We start from the raw sequence: 17,692 nt of genomic DNA, 5'->3' as shown, positions 1-17,692 counted from the left end.
TTCCTGATAAAATCACTCGGTATAACTGAGAGGTAACAGAATAGTTTTAAAAATATTGGCACTTGGAATAATGATAATAAAAACTAAAGATGAGTGTGTACCCTTATTTTAGAAAAGGGGAAGAAGGTAACATTCTCAATTCCTTTTTATAACAGGGTTAATTGACTGTTAAGTAGGGGAACTGCTATAGATGTGGTATCTCTGGATTTCAACAGTCAGTAAGGCAAATTCTTTCATGACGACTTTTTAGATAAGAGTATATATATACATAAGAGTGAGAAGACTATCGTGTTTATAAAAGTGGATAGAATATGGTGGCTCTGTCACACAGAGGGAAGATTAGACTTTGATTGCAGAGAGCAAAATATGATGAATCAGTGAAAATTGTAAGTAGATTTTAGACAATTGTGGGGAAGTCTTTGAGTAATTAAGGAGTCTAGAATTGAAGTAAGCTGTCTTCTGAGGCTGTTTCCTTATCCCTGGAAGTATTCATGCCTAGTCTTCTTGCCTTATTCCTGGGGATGCTGGCTGGTTGATTGATTTTAAGTGAATTCATGTATCAGGTTGGGCTAAGAGATCTTTATGAGCCCATGTAACTCCAAATTCCATGAGCTTATGAGAGTTTGGCTTTAATATGAGAATATTTGCTGGTAGAAAGAACACAATTGAACTTGCATTTGAGGAGGCAGGAGTCAGGGGTCAGTTATCCTGAAAATACATTTTTAGGATGAGGAACTTTAGATTTAGATGTAGAAGGTGCAGGAGACTAAGATGACTGAGATAATGTGGTCCTGGTCCCCTGCATCATCTTGCCTTTGTCTAACTTCCCCACTACTTTAAAAAATTTTTTTAATGGAAAGTGTCTAATTCTTTCTCCCTGCATTTATTTAGAGCCCTGATTATTGAGACACTGTTTGCACTGTTGCTGCATTTTCGCCTTTTCATTTGCATATTTTTATTCAATTGTGTATTCATATAATTCTTGTTTTTCACTTTACTGTGTATAAAATTTATTATTCTCTCCCCACCCCCAACCTGTAAACTAGTTGAGTCAATGTCATTTTTCTTATTCTTTTGACTCTAAACACACCATAAGCTAAATGCATAAGAAGCCCTTTGAAGGAGTGAATTTAGATTTTGCTCAGAAGTCTTATTATTTTTCAAAATAGTGGTAATAATGATTAGTTGATTGAATTTATTTAAGCATTTAATTCATTCAACAAACCTTTATAGTAAATCTGATTATATAATAACATATTTATAAAATTACAAAATTTTGTGCATATGCTCATTCATCTGTTAAAAATGCTTTGGTTATCTTAAAATGTTGTTCTGGACAATGAGATTTTAATCTGTTTTAGAACATAAGGCTAAGCAGGTAGGTTTTGCAATGTTTCTTAAAGGTCATTAAGCTTGAGGGATTTTTTTTTTCTTCTTTTTTTGGATCAATGAAGAAGTAAAATTCCAGAGCCTCAGGTCTTCCTGAAAGCTGCCTTATCTTTGGTTTTTAAAGGTTACATTTGGGAAACATTTGTAGATTTCCACATTGTTCTTAGCCTCTGGGAAATAGAGTCTCAGATTCCCCCCCCCCCCCCTGCTTTTTTCCCAGACATCTTAGTCTGAGATTACTTGAGGTTTCAAAATCCGGAATACACATAGGTGATCTGAAATAATGCTGGCATTTTAATGGAAGAGTAAAAATGAAATTGTTTAAAGTTTGCAGATAAAGGAGGTATGAATATAGATTGCATAACAGTAAGACTATACCTATTATGTAGATTATAAATGATTTGTCATAGGTTAAAATCAAATATGTAATTGAAGTAGATCTAACATGCAGCAGTTGCAAATTTTAAGTGTAAAGAAGGCTGCTAATACTTCTTTCTATAAGAAGTAAGTGAATTATATACTGATAAGTTTTACAAGGTTTTATAAGGATATCTACCAAGGACCATCATTTATATTCGTTTTTCACAAAGTGAGCAAATGAAGTACAGATAACAAGTAGACAATGTATTTGATGATTGGTTCGAGCATTTACACCTGCCACTGCCTAGTTCAAAAGATTATTTGAGATAACTTACAAGAGTACATTTTAAAAAAAGAGATTAAAACAGAATAGTGGAAAGTATGGGTAGCCTAGGAGATCCAAACCTGAAGGAAAATAGAAATGTACAGGTATACTGTAGGGTCAAACCCAGTTATTCAATTTTGTCTGCAAACTTGAGGCAAAAAGAAAGCATTTTTCCCTCATGATTCTCACAAGGAAAAAAAAAATAACATATAGCTTCTTAGAGGAAGAAATAGTTTTCCTTCTGTTCAGTCTGGAAACAGATTTCTAGCATGGTTTTTCACATAGGGATTACTGAATAGATAGCTACTGTCCTCAACAGTATCCCTAATGTTTTAAAAAGGTACATATTATAATGACACAATGTAACATGAATAGCAAGTGTGAACGAGCCCTTGCTGTATAGCAGACACTCTGCTTTCCAAGCATGATTCCATTTATTTCCACATCCACCCTCTGCTGTAGTTACTGGTATTATTCCCATTTTAAAGATTAAGAATCTGGCAAAGATTACGTAATTTGCCCAGGAGCCACATAGTCAGGGGTGGACCCATGCACCCTGATTTCAGACCTTGTGCTCTTAACCATTTCTCCAGTAAAAAGTGCAGTTTAACGACAGTATTTCTGTCCCAGAGAACCTAATGAGAGTCTTTTTATTTATCAGGAGGGATTAAAATATCTGGATTTTTAGGTGACAATATTGTCTCTATTTCTTGGAAAACCATGGCATGAACAGTATTGGACATGTTTTAAAAGTTCATTAGTAATTTTGACAAACTCATTGCATCCTCATACAACATTACTAGATTCTTCTGTTACTCTTATTTGTTAAAACCATTTAGCTATTGAGATAATGTGCTTAACGACAAACTAATAGAAAAAAAAATCCCTCTTCAATAGTTTGAATGATTGTTTTATAGAAGCAAGTTTAAGTTTATTACTTTTACCTATAGTGGGCAGAGCCAGAACTAGTTAAAGTATATTTATGCTCAAAATAAAGAACAACTTACTACTGAATCAAACTGAGGAAGAACAGAATGTGTTCTTTTGTGGGGTGTATCATTCCTTGGAATTCTGGAGAAAGGCTGAGTATGGCAGTGGGCGTTCTACCCTGGGAGGGATATGAAATTAGCTGAGCTGCAAGATCCTTTCCAACTCTGAGTGTTATCATTTTGTTTCCAATTGAATATCTGTTTCTGAGACTCATTCTGTAGTCTCATCAGTAAAACTGAGCTAACGTTTTCTTTATTGTATGGTTGATGGGCTCTGAAGATCAAATAAATATTACATATTAAAGTCCTCTGAAAATTGCTAATACTGTAATTGTAATAATTCATTAATTCTTTCAATAAAAGAAAGCACTTTTTCTTTTCTTCCTCTTTTTTTTTTTTAATTTAATAACTACATACCAGCTGAGTGTCTGTTATATGGCATATATAATATTTTAAGTGTATTAATATCCAATTTATTTATTTTTTAATACATTTAGATTTTTCTCTCTTGTTAACCACCATTCATTTATTTTATTCCCCAACTGTCTGAGTAAGTAAAACTCTCAAAGTTTTAAATTTAGATAATGCCAACTAGGTAAAATATTATAGAATCTTAAATCAAATGGAAATTCTGTTTACCTGAATCTCTCATTATCCTTTAGCAAGAATAATCAAGATTGGAGAGAGATTGCTTCTCACCATTCATGCCCTTCTTTAGAAAAATAGCAAAAAATAAAGAATATTGATCCTATAAGATAGTCATTTCGAAGTAGGATATTTTATATTTAAATGGATCCTTTAGAATTCTTACTTTTTACCTTTGACACTGGCGTAATTCATGCTCGTCATTTTCTTTGAAAATTAACTCAAATCCAGTGCTTTACAGAGGGTTTTCTTTTGGCTCTATTGTTTAGCTGTTGTGCAGACTCAGATTTACAGAATTTTAGAGCCAATAAGTTCTCTGCAACTATCCAGCTCAGTGTCCTCATTTCTGGATAAAGAGAATAAGGCCCAGCCCCAGTCACACAGCTGGTCAGTCTTTGAGCCAGAATTATGACCCAGGGCAGTTTTCATTCCCTTCTGTTTTGTAGTTGCTTCATTGTTTTGTGTGTATGTTTGGTCTCCCCAGCTAGAGGATTCGTTGTCAGGGACCAAACTCTTTCCCTCTCATCCAAAGATTCTTCTGCATTTCCCTATTTCGTGCAGGCACAGTGGAATGTTGGGGGGCTAGCCTTTTGGCAGCAGATGCCATTGGTGTACGACTGTCCTTTGCTCTAGGACTATTTTTAAAGTGTCTTCAAGTTTTATATTACTGTCTAAAACATATTTCTTATGTTTATCTATTAGTAGGACTGTTTAGTGTTATGTGTAATACAAGCTTTGTATTCTCAGAGTTGTCCTGACACAGAGACAGAACTAAATACCTCTGATTCATTAGCAATTAGATAAAATGGTATTTTCGAATACCCTGGAATACAGTGACAAAGGGGATGATAAGCAAGGTCTGTATCTCAATATCCGATGGGCTCTTCTAAGTTTTCTCTCAATTGTATAGTACAGAAGGGCTTACCTAGAACAGTGCCCCTCAAACCTGGCCGTATATGATGATGATACCTCCCTCCCCCCATACCACCTGAATTGGGACCCCTGAGATTGGAACTTGTGCATCTTTATATTTAAAGTGCTCTATAGTAGAGAACCAATGGCTTGGAAGAACAGCATCATCAAGATAATAAGGTCCCCTTCTGAGAGAAAGTTGCGAAGTTGGGAAGGAGTGCTTGTGTATGTGTGTATATATATAGCTGGGGAGGAATGGATGTGTATATAGAAATCTTGTAGAAAGAAACAGATTGATTTTATGCATCACTGAAATTACTTGATTGTTTTTGGGATATGTCTTTTGGGCCCACATAGCAGCTGAATTGCAAGTACAAACCTTCATAAAGCCGGAAAGGAATTAACTAAATCAGGACTATGGCTTCTGCTGCTGCAATTCAGAGGTGATAGACAACCTATACCAATAACAGAAACTTGTTATTAGAAACTATTTTGTCATCTTAATAAGTAGTGGCTAACCCAAACCTACTGAAAGTTGTAGTAAGATTGGTTCTGTGGCTGGAATCATGGTGCCCATTTTACAGTTGTCTGTTAATTAAATCTCAGTCTCTCTGATTGCATTTATTCAATACTAGATGTAACTGCACACCATTTATGAGGCTGCCATATTGGTATTCCATTAAATATTAAAAAGATGTTAATAAAATAAAAATAGATACATTAGAAAATCACAGAACAGTCATGTGGTCACAGAAGTTTATAAAAGTGGAGAATTGGCAAGTCAGTTTAAATTTTACACTTGGAGATTTTTCTGAGCCTTGCTTTAGGCTCTGTGGATCATAGAAAAGCCTGAGACCAACTTTTGAACCAAGACATTTAGTTTTCAAAGGAGGCAAAGTTGGATAGACTGACGATTGTGATTTAATAGTAGTTACGTATTTATAATTTCTTGAATAAAATGAGACAGAGAATGATAATTTTTCTTTTCTTTTTAAACTTGTGAAGGACTCTGGGGATCATCTAATTCTAGAATTTCACAGATAAGGAAACTTCAAAAAAAATGTGGTAACTATCTTTTAATAAATATTCAGAGCAGGAAGAACTTTATTTTCCTCTTAGTGGTAGGTCTACTACTCAATTCATGTGACATTTCACTTAGTCAATGGAGAGTTGAGAGGGTCTGTGTTTAGCACTTGAATATTGGACATGATTCAAATGTGAGTCAAGTGTGTCTAGAGGCTTTATTCATACCTATTTTCTTTTAGTCAGCAATGCTTCATAATGCCCTGGTTTCATGAATTAATTTTAATGGAATTAAACTTGAACAGCTCAAAATTATATAATTAATTTCATTCAGCTTCAATTAGAGTTACTAATTGAATCAAGCCTACTAGCATGACACCTGGCGGCAGTCAGCTATATGACAGTAGCAGCAAGGACATAGGACTCTGCTGATGAGAGAGTTTCTGTGTATCAATACTAGTGAGCTGGTAGAAAAATCTTTTCTGTTGATCATCTCAGAAAGGCCTTGGGTTGACTGTAGCACTGGAAAGATTTCTGGAGTTGTTCAAAAAAGTCAAGATTTTAATCGAAACTAACACATCTCAGGAAGATTACATTTTCTCTAAGATAATGCTGAGTAAATGTTACATAAATCTAGAACATATTGGTTTAGCATGATTCTAATTTATATTTTACTGCTCTCTGAATATGGTTTTACTTTCTAAAAATGCTTAGCATTGAAGACCCTATTTTTTTTTTCAGAAATCTTAGCCTCTGGACTTATTCCTGAGTGTCCATCTATTTTCATGTGTTGAAATGTGTTTCATGGCAGAACTTTTCAATTGTGAAATCCCCATGGTACCTGAGAAATTTCTGCATGTGCAGAAATTTTTTCCTTCCACTGGAAATATTAATACAGTTGACTAACAACTTCTGTTTGAATCTCTTTCCTTTCCTTGCTTCCATGGCTTGACATCATCTAGTTTTTCTTCCTTCTCTGACTCCTTTCTAATTGTACAGACCCCTCTTGATAGTCTTCTTTTAACATACTCACTCTTGCGGTGAGTGTACTCATTTGAATGTCTTCATCAATCAAGTTTAGGAAATGACTGTTTCTCACTATACTTTATTTTTGACTTGCAAATTCAAATGTTCAACTAAACTCATCCACTAGACTGTAAACTCCGTGAGGGCCTGGGCTGTGTCTTGTAATTGGTTATATCCCCACTGCACAGTACAATGCCCAGACATCTCTATGTACAAATATATATTTTAAAAATTATTTCTCTAGTCTCTAGGTTTTTCCTGTCAAATCCAGACTAAGAGAATTTAGTCATCTCCAATCCCATCTTCTCTGATAATCTGTGAATCCTGTAGTTATTTTCTCACAATTACCTCCTTTCCTATCTTTTTATCCAGTTGTTGAAACTCTCATCAACTTCTACCTGGGCTGTGCTACGTCTCCCTTTTAGTTTCCCTTACTCTGTTCTCCCTCTGAGATGCGTCCGTACTCCAGCGATTCTCAAGGATGTAGGTACGGTAGAATTACCTAGGCCTCCCTTCCCCAAATTAAAGTAGAATTTTAGGTGATGGGGCCCCGGAATCTTTTTTTAAAAAGCCCCCTGAGTGAGTTAAAGTACAGTCAGGATTGAGAACCATTGGTGTGTACAAGTTCATTAATCTTTCTTACATGTGGCTTTGATTAGGCAATTCATAAAGCTTCACTTACTTATCTTGCTTTGAAATAAGGTCCAGATTTTTCACCTTGGCATTTATATATCCATAGCACATCCCTATTCAAACTTTTACCTTCTTATTTCCTAATATCCCTCTTTAACTACTTCACAGTGCAGAGAGTTGTAACTTTTGCCCAAGTGTCTGCTTTTGGAGTTCACCCAAGCTGTTCTTCCACTTGGAATGGCCTTCCTCCCATCTCTACTTTGAGAATTCCTGCTGATCTTAAAGACCATCCAACATGCACCATTTTCTATAGCGCCTTTCCTGAGCTCTGAATCCTGATGAGTTTCTTTTTCTTCCTTTGAACCTTTTTAGTGCTCTAGACCTCTCCTAACGTTCATTTTACCTTGTGTCATAGTCAGCTTTCTGCTTGAGTTATGTTCCTAATAAGACATTACTTTTCCTTACTTATTGGCTTTCCCCTTGAGAACCCATAAATCCATGTATAAAACTCTCAGCTTCCCTGATGCTTTTCCTGCCACCCCTGCCCTCTACCTGTATGGACTCACTTCCATCCCTGATGTAACCGATCCACATTTTTGTCTTGGCAGATCATCTGCTATGTTTTGATGACTTCTTTATAATGATCTTAACATAATTTTTACAGTAAAATCTGTTTCTTCAATGCTAGTCATATAGTAAGTGCTCAGTAAATCTTTGCTATTGAGTTAATAACATATGCCGTTAGTAGAGATATTGCTCCCATTTCTTTAAATTATGGCAGATTTAGAAGCATTTAGAAAAAAATCTATAAAATGAAAAAATAAAGCAAAATATGTAATATTTAATGATTATATATATATATATTTTTTAGAAAAATGTGATAAAGAAAATACTGAGAGAGATATAACTCAAGCCACCAATAGCTGCTTCACACATGGAGAGATGCAAGACCAGTCCATTTGGGGAAATTGTTCGGATGATGAACTCATCAGAAGTAAGTATTTTTGGAGAAAATTGGAGTGATTTGGGGACATGACTGTGATGACATGCTCTCAGTTAATTGTCTCATATAATGCTGCTAGAAATCTGTAAATCAACAGAATTTATCTGAAAGTGTTTTTCATGAGTCTTTTAAAATACAGAGCTAAAAGTAGGGTAAAAATAATACTGTCTGTCAGCTTTCATCCCATCTTTAAAAAGGAAGAATTGACCTATAAATTTTGGACTCCATTCTTAGAGAGATTTAGACAAAACTCAATTCCTTCTTGAGCAGCGACTAAGTAGAAGTCAGACAATTCTGAGGATAAACAGACTGTGAAACTAAAAAGATAATGATGGAGGTTAAGAACAATGAGTATTACTTTGGTAATGCCACGTGGTCCCTGTTCTTCTGGCCAAATGATTCCAAACTGTTTTTTACACTTAACGCTTTTATCACTACTTGGCTTCTTTTTATTCTCTTCCTCTTAAAATTGCTCTGTAGAATATATAAGAAGCTTTGGTTTAGTTTTGTTTTACTCTGGAAATGCCCTAAAATGTCAGTATCTTTTGAGTGCTATTCAGAATGCCTGTTGGTGTCAGGTTTTGCTTGTTCTGGTTGCTAAATTCCCCCAGGTGGATTCAAGATGAGTTTGCCATATAATGAACAATTCTCTGTAGTGAATGTGCAAGTTGAAAGAACACTACTGGCCCACACCTGAGAGGGCATAGGAATACTACATCTTTTGAAATTCTCATTCATGGTAACCAAATTACCATCTCACTTCTCAGTTCTGCAGAGAGGACAGAGGAGCAGTTTTATTCTGGGAATCAAGTATTGTTTTACTTTATTTTTTAAATTTAATTCTTCAGTCCAGACGACTTCATAATACAACCCCTTTTTGTGTTGCATATTACATTTATTTTGAGTCTTGGAATATTGCCTTTCCTCTCTAGAATGCCCAGTATCTGTCCCTCATGGAAACCAAAGAGACAAAAACAGATAAAGAAGAAGGAAAAAGCCAACTTTGTAGAAAACAAAAAATAATAAAACACTTTTGAAGGAAATTTTGTTTTCAAACAAAAGCTCTAAAAGTGAGTGTATTTTAGTTTAATTTTAGAGCCATTTTGGTTTTTTTATACTTTTCTGTTGGGGAAGGGCATAGAAAGGAAATGGAACTCAGAAATTAGTGAGGAGCAAAATTTATCTAGCTTTCTTCAAAGAATCAGAAAACGTTATTTCAAGTAAACATTTATCCCCAAAACATATATTGGTTGTCTTCTATCTAAATATTGACTCTGCTGTTGTGAAACTTAAGGTTTTGTGAGATACTGGCATATTTTATCTGTGATTTCCCAACAACCAGAGAGAGCGAGAAGGGGTCTTACAGGCAATTTTAACTTCACCTTGTGGGAGGCATGATTGTTTGCTCATTTTTTCCCCCATAGTCACAGAATTTTAAGTGTGTGTGTTTCATTTAATTGATTTACTTCCCTAATCTCCCTTCCCAAGGCCCACACTAGGAAAATGTGAATAGGAACTCTTAGGACAAAAACCAAAATATAAGCACTGTTGCATAAGGATACAGAGAGTCATGTTAACGTGTTAAAAAATTTTAGTGCTATTTGATGAGGCTCATTTTCATCGCTGAATTCACAGCATTAAAGGAATGGATTTAAAATGAACTCTCTATTGTCTATAGTGGTTACATGGACAGTGATTAAAAAAAAAATACTGTAAATGTATGAAATAGTTTCTTTATTGAGATAATGATGCAGCTTGTACCATGGGGCACTTGAGTATTTGGGAACAACTGTCTGGTTGCCTACTAATATGCACTGGAGGAATGCAGAGAGAGAGGTTTATGGTCCCCTCTGAGAGGGCTGCTGGGAAAGCTGGACAGGTGAATGAATATGAAAAGATAATGGTCAAAGACAGTAATGCCACTCTTGGCCAAAACATAAGTTGCCTAGAATTTCCAGATATTAGTGGGTGACTTCAGACTGTGAATTCTGATGGCAAATTGCAAAAACTACATTTTTGTTATTTTTCTGATCATACTTTTCTAGACAAAGGCTACTCTCTTGGGTCTACAGAAAAATTTGATATCTGGATTTACAGGACTGGAACATTTTATGTCATCATTAAAACTGACTCAAGTCTGGATAACATTTGCAAATTTGATAATATGATAGTTTCTGCTATTCAACTCCCAGATACTAAAGTCTACAAAGCTAGCCTGACTTTCCATCTTTGGCTTTCCCCATTGAGTCGTTGGCCATCTCTGCGTCATTTAACGTCTGACTCTCTTAACCCTGCAGTCAGGGAGATGTGTGTTTTCTTCTTGCTTTAGCACCTAGCCCATTTTGGGGGCCCAGTGAGTCTTTTGTAATAACAATAGGCCCTGGAAAGAAGGCTGTGGCTCAGAGCTGCTTGGGGGAGGAGGGGAACATCTGGTGAGTCAGGACCGGGCTGGCTCCCGTGCCAGGAGTCCTGTGTGGCTCCCTGAGCACCGTGGAAGAGGCAGACAGCTGGCTCTCATGGAATTGATTTTAGTTTCCCACTGTAGTGTGAGGGAGGCTGGATGGAGGGATCATCAGAAAAATGAGGCCGGCTGGGGTGTGGGAACATTTTCAAATGTACAACCCACTCTTTTTCCAAGCTTCCATGGGACAGTTCAGCTGCATAAGCAAGAAGTGAAGGGGAGTGACTCTGTTTAAGGCCAACTCTCTTTCTTATCTATTCTTGAGAGTGGCGAGTGAGGGCTGGCAGCTAACGTCTCTGTTGTCCCAGATGCCTGCTGCCTCCTTTGTTGGACGTTGAAGGCATAATTTATAGGGGACTGTTAGCTGTCAGTGTGATGAGGCTGTTTTTACTTTGCTGAGAATAACCAGGCTCTGGAAAGTCAAGGGAGTGGCTGCTTTGGAAATTGTATTCTAATTAAAGGGTGTATTCTCAGGCCTCATAAACGAGATCCAAGCTGAGAATAATTTCCAAATTATTCTGTGAACTTTAACCCCGACCTCAGTGGACCACCCACTTGTGGCTCACACTTGGTGCAGGCTCTACACGGAACTTCCAGCTTTGTGTGCCTTCCCTGGTCCTTCTAGAAAACATCACAGGTGGCAGATCTGAGGTACTGTGTTCTCAGGGCCTGGATTTCAAATTGGTTGCCCTTGAGTTGCTGAGTTGCTAAGTTATTAGAATCCTTTCTGGAAGTTATAAATAAAAGAGAAGAAATCCATGTGGAATCAAACATTTTGAATAAATAGGCCACACACAATCCGGTCAGAGAATGTGCATTGTGATTCTCTTATGAAATTTAAATGAAAAAGATGATTCTAACCACTTTGTTTAAAAAAAGAATCTAAATCAAATCAGTAAAGAATTAAAAACTTAATGGAGGTTTTGTGAGTAAACTTTATAATCGGATAGTTTTTTTTTAATATTATAATTCTTTATCCATTTTACAGTTGAAAAGGCATTTGTATTCTGAGAAAATATTTTGGTGTATAATTTAATTTCTGGAATGGAGGTTCCGTTTTAGAGTTTGTAAAAGTATCTTTCTATGGTTAAAACTGGCTTTTCCTCTCAGATTATCATATATGGGACAGCATATAGTTTGGAGCTATGCCTTGTTTTAATAATCACTAGTCCTGTGACTTAGTGGAATAAACGTTGCAGCGAAGTGACATCCTCAATTAATATTAATTTTTCTATTTAACCCATAATATGCATAAACTGATAAGAGGCAACAGGCAACATTTCATGTTTTAATTAGACTAGAAAAGGAACAGAAGTAACATTTTGATCTCAGTCTTTGGGGGGATTTCTAAGGTAGGAAGGAGTGTGTGTGTGTATGTGTGTGTGTGTGTATATGTGTGTGTGTGTATGTGTTGTGTGCTTATACTCACAGGCATCAGTAAATTTTCCTTTAATTTAGGTCAAATTCTACTATTTTAATTATTTCCTATGGAGAGAGAAGTTACATTTTTTCTTTGTTCTCTCTAAAGTGCCTCAGGTCTCTCTCTCAGGTTTTTCTAGGTCTTTTCTTATTACTTAACTTTATCCTTGGACATTGCTTTTTACATAAACGTCTCCTAATTCTGAATGTCATTACTTCACTCCAGAAATTTTCCTTAGCTTCTCTTCTGAAATAAATTTCCCATTAAATGAAACTATTTTGCTCAGCTAATTCTCTCCTTTGTGATTTTGTAGAATTCCCATGATCTGAAGCAAAGTTAGAATGCTCTACTTAAATGGTAATCCCCATTCTATTTAACCCATTTATTCATTTTGAAGAGGTTTTAGCTCTCATAATAGTAAGCACTTAATTGGTAGTAGAACGCAAGCCCTCTTCCTCTAATTCACACTCGCCTCCTCTTTACGCAGCTGGTGCATCACGCTTTTTCACTCACGCTTCTACTTGAAACCTTCCTCTTGGCATCCTCCGAGCTTCCTCTCAACAGGCTCTTAGGAGCACTATCATTTCTTTTACTAGACTTTGCCAACTTAATGCTCATCACCCCTTAATGAATACCAGTTCATCACATTAGGGAATGCTTGCTCTATGTAAATACTGAAAGAAAGGCAGAGACTACTCAGGTGTACTATTTATATACTTAAAGGATTTCTAACTTTGAATGTAAGGAAAGAGCACTGAGAGGTTGGATTTAAATCTTTACAGCGGCTCTCATATTTGAATGCACATCACAGTAAGTATTACTTGGTTTTCTTTAGAATTCACTTTATATAAAAGAGGCCATAAACAAGCACCCCCCCCACTCCCCCCACACCCCCCCAACCCCCATAAGTACCACCCAGTAGGACTGGGAGATGTGACTTTCCTGTTACGTTTCTCAGCTAATCTGGGATTCTTTCCCTGATACTTCAAGCTCATTCATTTTGGGAGCCCATATTGGGAGCAAGTCTTGGTGACTTCTGTCTTGCTCAGTGTCTAGTCCTCTATTTGTCTCTCAGAAAAATTCTCTTTTTCAATACGCTGACCAAGTGGTTATGTAGCTATAGTTCAGATGCTTTAATTGTTGCTATAGAGAGAAATCTTTAACCACCAATTTTCCAAAACCCAACTCATGGGTTGGTTTCAGAGTTGGGTGGATAATCACAAGCTGTTTTTGATGGCTACCCATATTCAGCCTATTGGTCAGTGAGAGTCATTAGGCTGTGTTGTAGAACAGAGCTCAAGTTCCCTGACACACTTTTTCGTAGGGGTGTATTACTCCATGCTCATCTGGGTTCTGCCCAAAAAGCTAGGGAGAACCATTGTCCATGTTTTATTTTGAGCATCTTGGGTTCAGGGTCCTGGAGAAGAATGAAAGGTGACTGCCAGGCTTCAGACCCTGGATGCATCACTAGTACTGGTGTTGAGCACGTTCCCTGAACTCTCTGAGATCATATTTCTCATTTTTAGAATGTAGATACTAATTCTGTATACCTCATTGTGTTATTTTAAAGATTATATAAGAAAATACATACTGTATGCTTAATTAGCACAGAGCTAAGTGGGTAAACACTGAAGTGAATTTATCATTTTTTATTATGATTATTCTTGGGCCCAAATATCAGTTGGGTTCATAAGGCTTCTCCCCCCACCCCCCACCGTGGTTCCAATGGGTTACATGTCCAGACATGCTGGGTACGGAGACCAGGTCTTTGAGAGCATTGATATTTATGGCCATAACAGAAGCCAGCACAGTGGCTGCTACGTGGTTTATACTTAATAAATGCTTGATTACTTAAGTGTATTGAATTAATGCGAGGAGGGAAGAGAGTCCCTTCCCATCTTGCTTCTATTATTTCAGACTTTAAGGCCTGTGATGAACATTCTAAATCACTGCATGTTTCCTTTTAGCCCTTCTAGGCTCCTTCTTTCTCCCAAGCCACATCTGGTTCATTCATGTCAAGTTCCAAGTGCTTGGAAGTTCCACATGGAACTTAGATGCTCTAATGATGTAAAGCTATCAAGTCCTAAGAGTGACTGTTGTTCACTGATAAGGCTTCTCTGACGCGTTCTCAGGGGACTGTGGCAGTGCTCTGGATAACGTGTACTGTCTGTGTAGGTGGGAAGGGATGACATTTTATGTAGGGCCTTTTTTGGTCCTCTATTCCTTATTTTTCTTGCCTACCTATAAGAAAAAATGTTTGAGACTGCTTTAGTTCCCTTCCTTCATTTTTTATCCTCCCTTCCCTTGCTTTCTCCCCACCTCCCCACCTCCCTTCTCTCCCTCCTTTCTTCTTTCTTTTCATATCTTTCTCTGCCTTTGTAAGTTAGTTTTTATGTTTTGTAGTCTATAAAATGCAATATTTTTATTCTTATTATTCCTATTAATGTTATTTAATCTATTACTTTACCTTTCACCTTTATCAACTACCATGACTCATTCAATTTCCAGTCTATGTCCTACTATACTTTTATTAAAGATTTTCAGATATCCCTAAAATCTTTAGATCTTTATTGGGTGAAACAAGATGGTATTGAAGTACAAGTGGTGGATGAGGGCTCAGTGAGGGAGCCAGATTTATTCCTTTCCCATTTGGGAGTTCGAGCCTCAGGGAGGAGCTGAGGCCTGGGAACTAGCTTAGAGAGCACCCTGAAAATGCTAGCTGCTGAAGAAATAAATAACCTTTAATGATCAAGGCCATAAATACTGCGGTCAAGATAATTTTAGTTCTCAAACCTCAAACTTCCTGGATCTGAATGAACACTCTGAATTTACACATAGATTATTATTTGTAGAACATGTTATTATAATGAATTTTCAGGATTAGGAATCAAAATATAACTTCAAAAGCTGGGAAAAAAAAGTCATTTACATTACAATGGATTGCTAATAGTGTGCCCACACGGTGTTGTGTTGGATACAGCGATGAATAATACAGGTATGGTCTCCACATTCAGAATTTACGGTCTGGTGGAAGAGACACACAGTCCATCTGGAAATGGTGATGTGTGTTTTGAATACTATGATGGTGCGGTGCAGGTGGCTGTGTGTTCACATTTGAGAAACACATATTCTCAGGTAGGGGAGGGTCCGAGAGGGATTTCCGGAGGAAGTTATGTCTGTGATGACACCTGAAGGAGTTGGCCAACTCAAGCAGAGCAGGGGAGGGAGGTGGAGCCAGAGTGTTCCAGGCCAAAAGAACAGCACACCCTCAGGTCTAGAGGCAAGAGAGAATATGGCCAGCTTGAGGAGAGTTGGAGAAGTTTTGTGTAAGCTGGGATGTAAAATGTTAGATGAGGGGTGGAAACATAGAGGGAAAGACTATTAACACGGGCTGAGGGAAGACGGGAGGTATCGAAGGGAGAAGTGAACTAAATTTATATTTTAGTTTGGCTATATTTTAGGATGACTGCTTTTGCAATAGTTGGAAGATAAGATTGGGAAGGACTGAAGGCATTAAGAAATCAACTGAGATCTCTTAGTTGTATTAATCCAACTGAGAAAAGAAGGTGGCTTGGACTGGGGTAGTTGCAGCTGGGATTGCAAGAAGTAGATGGATTCAGCTTTTTATAGGGTACAATCAATCAGTAAGACATCTGAGGTAAGAGAATGGCAGGTGCTGGGAAGGAGGCAAAGTTTTTAGTTCGGACAAATGATGGTTTGTGATGAAAGGACAGTGGGGCAAAGGAGTTAAGGATGTTGTCCAACGAGGGCTTGAAGTGATGGGCTATGAATGTCAGATGGGTAGGGAAAGAAGTAAAGACAGGAAGGATCTTACAATTAAGAAAGAAAAACCAGCGAGACTAATGCATCCCTAAAGATTTCTGGTTTTGTTTTTTTTAAGAAACAAAACAAAACAGGTATAGATGCAGTAAGTGACTAGGATAAGTGGAAAGAGAAGACGGATTATGAGAATGGGAAATAGGAATTTAGGACTTCTCAGGTGGAACAATCCCAGGTGAGAAGAACTGAAGTGTGGCCCTGAGGATGGGTGATGGAAGTAGCTTTTCCTAAACCCAGAGTACTCGATTGGGAAGAGGTTTTGGAAGCTTCATAAAAATTACCATATTTGGCAGGTGGGGAAACAGAAATCCAGATGTTTCCTCCAGTCAGTGTGGCAAAGCTGGGGCCTTATTGATGTTTTTCTTGCATCTCAATGTCTTGAATTCCTCACCCAACCTTAGTGGCTTAGGAGAAGGCGGCTGGTTGGTTGTCTCTGGGTCTTTGCTGCTTTGTGCTAAGGTCAGTCACCTGTTGTAGATAAAAGAGAGAGTTTGGTATTCTCTAAACTGAGGACCCTGAAATGAGTGAAAAATAATACACATGGTTTGAAGATGCTGGTTTTCTTTATTGGAAGATTCTAAAGAATCTTCTCCATCTAGTCCAGTAGACATACAAAATTGGGACTTAAATATTAATGACAATCAGTGTGTGTATATCAAATTATGGATGTGTGTATGTATTTTTTTCTTAATGGAAGATGTCTCCTCACAATAGTTAGCTCTAGGGAGTAATGTGAAACTGAGCAGGACATACTGGTGAAGAAGCCTTCTATTTAATATTCTGTATACTTTCTTCTGCATTGTATCAGTGCTTTTGCCCGGGTCACATGCCCATGAAGCTGGGCCTGGCTGGAGCATTGAGAAAACAGGGATTTAGTTCTGGTAAGCAAAACAGAATACCTTGTACCGATTTTATAATTTTCTTAGTTAGTTCCTGGAATTCAAGAATGAAGGAGTTGTCCTAGGCTTGTCAAATCCGTTGATCTGTTGTTAGTCACAAGCATGAGTAGCCCGTATAGCTATGTGAAACAGCTGCTGGGTGGCAAGCTCTCACAGGGAGGCGGTGGTTCCCAGCTCTTATCCAGCCACCGAAGGGGTGAGATCCGCTTCCAGCTTTACCAAGGCTCAGTATTGAGAGTGAGGGGCTGCATCAGATTGAGAAGCATTGGTGAAATTCCTTCTCCACTCCTTTCAGGAGCTCCATTGCCCTTCACCTTAGCGCAGCTGGGAGTCAATACTGTGACTTGTCCCAAGTTTCTTTCAAGGAGTCCTTCAGGACCTGATGGTAAATTTAAGCTCCACATTTCTCTGCTGGAAGTTGGATTCTTCCCAAGTCCCTGGGTTCTGTAGCAAGAGACACGAAAATCAGGGAAATCTCTTTTAAAACCCTCAGTTGCTGGTATTAAAGAGTGAAATTGCATTAAGTGAACCAGAGAAGAAAGTGGGTGGAGAAATTTTTTCTGCGTTGGCATTCTAATTAATGAAATACATTTTTCATGGTTCTTGAGAACTTGGATTGAGAGATTTAAGAGGAAAAAGAAAAAGATTCCCACAATCTCAAATTGTCACAAATAATTGATTCATGCTGGTGTGATTGTATATGTCTAACCTTCGGATGCTGCCCATACATTACTTGTCTTTAGGAAAAAGATATTCACGTGTCATCT

General features: G+C 37.4%; 1 protein-coding gene across 4 annotated transcripts in view; it reads left to right on the top strand.

The window, feature by feature from the left end:
* MDFIC (MyoD family inhibitor domain containing) overlaps positions 1–17,692 on the top strand; it is a 91,125-nt gene that overhangs the window by 11,217 nt on the left and 62,216 nt on the right. For all 4 annotated transcript variants that reach the window (XM_057730856.1, XM_057730857.1, XM_057730854.1 and 1 more), the window contains exon 3: positions 8,174–8,296. In XM_057730856.1, coding sequence (XP_057586839.1) covers positions 8,174–8,296 — 123 coding nt within the window. The remainder of the gene's footprint in view (positions 1–8,173; positions 8,297–17,692) is intronic.

The sequence above is a fragment of the Hippopotamus amphibius genome, chromosome 4 (genome assembly GCF_030028045.1).
Source record: "Hippopotamus amphibius kiboko isolate mHipAmp2 chromosome 4, mHipAmp2.hap2, whole genome shotgun sequence".
In the NCBI taxonomy this organism is placed as follows: domain Eukaryota; kingdom Metazoa; phylum Chordata; class Mammalia; order Artiodactyla; family Hippopotamidae; genus Hippopotamus; species Hippopotamus amphibius.
This window is presented reverse-complemented; position numbering and strand designations above follow the sequence as displayed.